Source organism: Carassius auratus, chromosome 9 (genome assembly GCF_003368295.1).
Source record: "Carassius auratus strain Wakin chromosome 9, ASM336829v1, whole genome shotgun sequence".
In the NCBI taxonomy this organism is placed as follows: Eukaryota; Metazoa; Chordata; class Actinopteri; order Cypriniformes; family Cyprinidae; genus Carassius; species Carassius auratus.
The window spans coordinates 30,039,008-30,044,524 of NC_039251.1; the positions used below are offsets into that span (position 1 = coordinate 30,039,008).

Sequence of the window (5,517 nt, forward strand, 5' to 3'; positions counted from 1 at the left end):
TTTAACTACATTCATCTTCAGGAATTACTTGTAGCATTATAGCATTAATAATACAATAAAATCATTTTTTCATTCATAGAGCATGTAACGAAACCGGAACATTAAAGTGACCTCTTCCTGTGAGCAGTGAACACAGACCAAACCAAACCAAGTGTGAATACATATGGATGTTAATTAAACTACACTACAAGGGAACATGCAACATCACACACAAACTTACATTAAACATAGATGCCACTGGAAGGAAGGCATGGTTAGAGAGAGAGAGTGAGAGAGAGTGAGATAGTGAGAGAGAGGGAGAAAGAGAGCGCTCATGTGCAAGACCGTGGAGAGTCATGGCAGTATTTACTCATAAACCAAATCACAATCTGTTAAGAACCATCAAAGAATCTCATCACCTTAATAAAAAGGGGTCAAAGCCTAGAAGCGCATCTTAATAGTTAACAAGAAGATACTTGCATTGCATCTGTAAAGTGTCTGGTCTGTAAAAGTAAAGTTTCCCGGTGCATATATAATGCATAGATTCCTGTTGAATCCTGTTAGGAGTGAAACCTTCATCATTTCATCCATGGGTTGACTGCTTCGAAGTGAATCAACAAAGTTGCTGAAAACTGCCAGAAGATCAGACTATAAACATAAAGATACACTTAAAGGCACTTAGAGGTCAACTAACACGACTGGAGAATCATAACTATGCTAATATGAGCTGGGCAACATACAAACACAAAGGGATATTTTATATACATTTTTAATGGCTTACATTCTGAGTTAAATGCAAGAAGGTTTGTGTGTGTGTGTGTGTGTGTGTGTGTGTGTGTGTGTGTGTGTGTGTGTGAGTGGCATGGGGAGGTCTTTTCCTCTGCATGCTTGGGCCATTGACTGATTAAGATCTCTTTGAAGCTTATGAGTCCGAGCTAGGAATGTGGAGGTGTTCCTCAAACATGCTCCTAAAGGTGTCAATGGCACCGTTTGATGCAGACTCAAAGGCTCTAAGCTGTGATTTACATGAGGTCAGTCAGTAGTAGGGATGTCAACGATTAATCGATGATCGATTAATTGTCGATAAGAGATGCAATCGATTAAGGCTATCGATGGTCGGTTAACCGATTCAATGTTGGGCTGCGTGCGGCTCATGCGCACTCAACACGTGCGAGCGGCTGTGAGTGACGGTGACGATATATAAAAGCATCATCATTCATTCACAATGTACAAATTAAGCTTTTAATGTGATTTAAACTTCAAAGTACATTAAAATAGAAACAACATAAAAGTTCTTCAACATTAAATGCAATAGAAATGTAGTTACTAATCATTTCATCAGATAACTGTTTTATATCGTGCGCTTTGCAGGGCTGCTGGACACAGTGACAGGACAGGTAGTCTATTCATTCCTACAACTTGTTAATTAATTCCTACGAATTATTAATGTGGCAATCCACTATATGCACGGAGCGTTCTTTGGAACTTCCGCATTAAGATAAGTCAGCCCGTGAACTTCCGGTGGAACGTCATTTGATGTTGTGGTACTTTTAGGTTAGTGGGTGGCACCTTCAAATCCAACTCCTTGAGACTCTAGTGGTTTATAGATACAGTTTGAACTATAACTTATATATTTAATTTATTATTTATTCAATATCTACGTGAAAATAAAGTAATAACTTAGGTTAACGGAAATGAAAAAGGCATTTAAATTTCAGCGCTGTGAGGGAACGTCAGCTGAGCACTGTTGTGTCCCTCAGTGTTCGTCCTCAGCGAAATTCAACTCAGTTATAAGTTTTCATACTTTCCCTTCAGACGTACAACAGCGAAAGAAATGGATAATAAATATAAAAAGAGACAATTTTATTATATCTCACCATACACGCGTGTGTAGTCGGCACTTTGTGCCAGAAGAGCTCAAGGAGCCTGCTGAAGTCGGAGGGAGGCGAAGGCTGAAGTATGGTGCCGTACCTGTACTGTTCCCTTGGAATAATTACTCTCTTGGAGAAAGAAGGCTTGGAGTTTGGGAAAGGAGAACGAGACCAGAGAGTATGGAAACTGGGGAATATTATGAACGTATATCTACCAACGACCACGATTACAGCGCAGCACCGCAGCCCGCGTTTGTTGACTTGGTTCTGGAAGAAAACGAAAGGCTTCGCGAAGAAATCGACCATGTGAGGCAGCAGATGGAACAGATGTCACTCAAACAGCGTTTTGGGCTTCAGCGATTTACCGGTTCTGACAGTGACATCCGTTTCTATACCAGGTATGTAGACATATTTAATTTAATAAAAACGCATTATACTTTAAATATCTTGCATTTAAAGACTGATATTATACAGTGATCATACTATCTTTACTAATTACATTTAAAAATAAAATATTATTTAATATTAAAACACTTTATAGGCTTAATGTGCATCGTGCATTAAAGAAGTACTCCAAATAAAGTTTAATTGTAATATTTATATCCTAAACTTCAAGCATTATGTCAGTAAATATCGATTTTTAGTATACTTAGTATGAAATAAATTATTTTAAAAACATTTTGGTTTAGGTTTTTTTTGCACTACGGTGTCCAAACCACAAACATTGAAGCTTAAATATAAATAGACCAGTGCAAGTCACTTCCTACTTCAGGTTCACCTCTGACCTGGTGTGTATAAATGTAATAATATGTATGGTGCTATATGCAAGAAATGTCAATGCTTTGACATTTTCACTATTTACAGGTTTTCATCTTATGATCATCTGATGCGGTTTTGGCAGGTTATTGAACCATCACTGAGATTCATGGTTCGAGTAACCAGAGCAGGAACTGCAAACATTGAATCTGAAAAGCAAAGTGCTTCCATGGTAAGTCTGTTGTCTGTGCTATTATGACCAAACTCTCCGGCTACAGAAATTATGCATCCTATCATTTACTTGTTCAAAACATGGTTGGACTTTTACTTTCTGAAGCCAGGATGTTCACATTATGACCAACACTAGTACTTTTAGAATTTAATGTAGAATGAATGGAAATAAATTCCACACCATCAGATATCTGTTGTTGTAACTGTACTGTACACCTACTAGTTTTGACAATTACATATACAATTTAATACAATTTTGTTATGATCTGTCAGTCCTTACAGGCAATAGATGAACTGTTCCTCTTCCTGAACTACCTTGCCCTTGGTCTGAAGCAGAGGGACCTAGCTGAGCGGTATGGGGTGCATCAATCTACTGTAAGCAGAATCATTCTGACCTGGAGCAATTTCCTGTTCTCTGTTCTTGGTTCACAATGCATTTGGATGACTCAAGACAAAATTAAGGAACACTTGCCATCAGAGTTTGAAGACTACCCAGACACCACCACAATTCTGGACTGCACAGAGCTCCGGTGTCAAACACCCTCCTCCCCTTTACTTCAGAGTGAGGTATACTCAAACTATAAGTCCCACTGTACCCTGAAGGGTATGATTGGCATGGCCCCCCATGGTGCTGTAACCTTTGTTTCCTCCCTTTTTGCCGGCTCAGTAAGTGACAAACAGATCTTTGTAGAGTCAGGTATTCTTACTCTGCTTAGGCCAGATATGGCAATTATGGTCGACAGAGGCTTCCTTGTGGATGACTGTGTGCCCTGTAAGGTGTACAGGCCTGCATTCCTCGCTGGGAGACCTCAGATGCCAAAGCACGAGGTCAGGGAGACCCAATCTATTGCACATCTCAGAGTGCACATTGAGCGCCTAATTCGTAGACTGAAGGAATTTAAATTCTTTGATACGGTCATCCCCTTAAACATGTTTGGGAGCATAAATCAGCTTTATGCAGTTGCATGCCTACTGTTAAATTATCAGAGTGGGCCACTTGTAAAAGCTTGGGCTAAGTAAAAGTGCCTCTTGTTTTTATCCTCTCTTAATCCTTGTAAATATATCTTAAACATGCCTCTAGATTTCTTCTCTGTATATATCATTCATCTCATAGTTTAAACTTAAAATCTATTCACAAAAAATCTGATTAACTGTAATAATTACTTTTGTTGTTTTTACATTATTTCTATGTTTTGTACTCTTTGTTAATTGTATTTAACTTTTCAATATTTGTTAACTAATGAAGTATAAATTCAGAACACACAAACAAATAACATGTTTATTAAAATACATAATTTAATCAGTTAACAACAGATCCTGTACATTTGTGGAAACAATTCAAAATAAAGCATGGGGCAAAAAATATGTACAAATTGATGGAAACTGATTGAATGGCTTGAAATGTTTCAAGCCAAAAGTGTTGGAAGATAAAAGTAAAAGTAAAAGTAATCAACCTTTTGCTTCATTGTTTTAATGACTCCCTCATCTCTGTATATTCTTTGTATGAACATGTCGTCTTCAGTAAACACAACAAAATCACACCACTTCATCCCGGAAATGAACAGTTGGCCCTGCACCTGCCAGTAGTAAGTGTGAGACTGTTTGAGCTGTAGCACTCCACCAGAGACCCTAAGGTAGGCACAGTCCACATAGCTTCTCAAATTTGGGCACTTCACTTCTACCAGTCCAAACACAGGATCAGCTTTAGGGTCGTACACCAACCCATCTGGTGATGAGCCAAGCCAAGGTGCATCGGGGTGGATGATAAAACCACAAGGGTAGTGATTTACCTCCTGAATGCAGCAGTATTCCTCAATAGCTTTGGGCTCCATCTGAAGGCCCCGCTTCATTTCTGCAGACTGATAGCCTGACTTCAAAATTCTCACCGCTAGACTCGCCGCTGAGGACTGCCCTCTCACATGGCAAACTTCTCTAGACATAAATTGATACACATAAAAATAACTTTAGTATTTATATTAGATGACAATAAATGAGTATTAAGAAATGAGTATAAATGAGAAAACAAAATGTGCTGAATGTGCCAGTATAGTTTACAGTTACCTGAATCTAGAGGAGGTTAGACGTGGCTTTCTCAATAAATGCCATTCCCTCATTTTGCTTTGTTGTCTTGTGCCCATCTCAGTTTCGTGTGCCATGACTTCTGTTGTTGCTAGAGAAGTCATGTGCATCTGCTGATGGTGAGTCAACACAAAACAGCACTCTGAGGGACCTAGACAGTAGCCATCCAGAGGTAAGTATGGTCGTGGTGGTGCAGTGCTATGTGGACAGGTCTTTGGTGGGCTCCATGCTGGAAGTTGATAGGACAGTAAACTCCCTTCTTGGACTTTTCCAAAAGCGCTGTCAACTAAAGGCACATCCCCTGAAATACCCATAGTGGCTATTAAAGGAGCAGATTCTTTCGACATGCCTTCGTAAATATCCTTCACCCGTAGAACTGACATGTCTGGAAGGCAACAGGCAGCTTTATACAGGTTGCTCCTGAAAACACATAAAAGACATGCACACAGTGTTAATTAAAGGTTCATGTAATGTGTAGATTACAGTGATCATAAACAAGTCTGAAAAAAAGTATTTTACAGTTTAATACATATTTTCAACACATGCATGTAGTAAAACAACTTCCCATTTCTACACCTTTCCTGATGCCTTCTGCCAATCT

At 39.0% G+C, this 5,517-nt stretch overlaps 2 protein-coding genes across 2 annotated transcripts; one reads left to right on the forward strand and one right to left on the reverse strand.

Moving 5' to 3' along the window:
* Positions 1-1,976: 1,976 nt before the first annotated feature.
* Positions 1,977-3,944, forward strand: LOC113109387 (uncharacterized). The gene is made up of 3 exons (XM_026272992.1): positions 1,977-2,248; positions 2,715-2,838; positions 3,111-3,944. The coding sequence occupies exons 1-3, from the start codon at positions 2,031-2,033 to the stop codon at positions 3,855-3,857; spliced, it is 1,089 nt and encodes a 362-aa protein (XP_026128777.1). The 5' UTR covers positions 1,977-2,030; the 3' UTR covers positions 3,858-3,944.
* A 256-nt stretch (positions 3,945-4,200) lies between these two features.
* LOC113109388 (uncharacterized) lies at positions 4,201-5,278 on the reverse strand. The gene is made up of 2 exons (XM_026272993.1): positions 4,899-5,278; positions 4,201-4,769 (listed from the first exon to the last, which is right to left on the reverse strand). Exons 1-2 carry the CDS (start codon positions 5,261-5,263, stop codon positions 4,244-4,246), a joined length of 891 nt encoding a protein of 296 aa, XP_026128778.1. The 5' UTR covers positions 5,264-5,278; the 3' UTR covers positions 4,201-4,243.
* Positions 5,279-5,517: the final 239 nt, after the last annotated feature.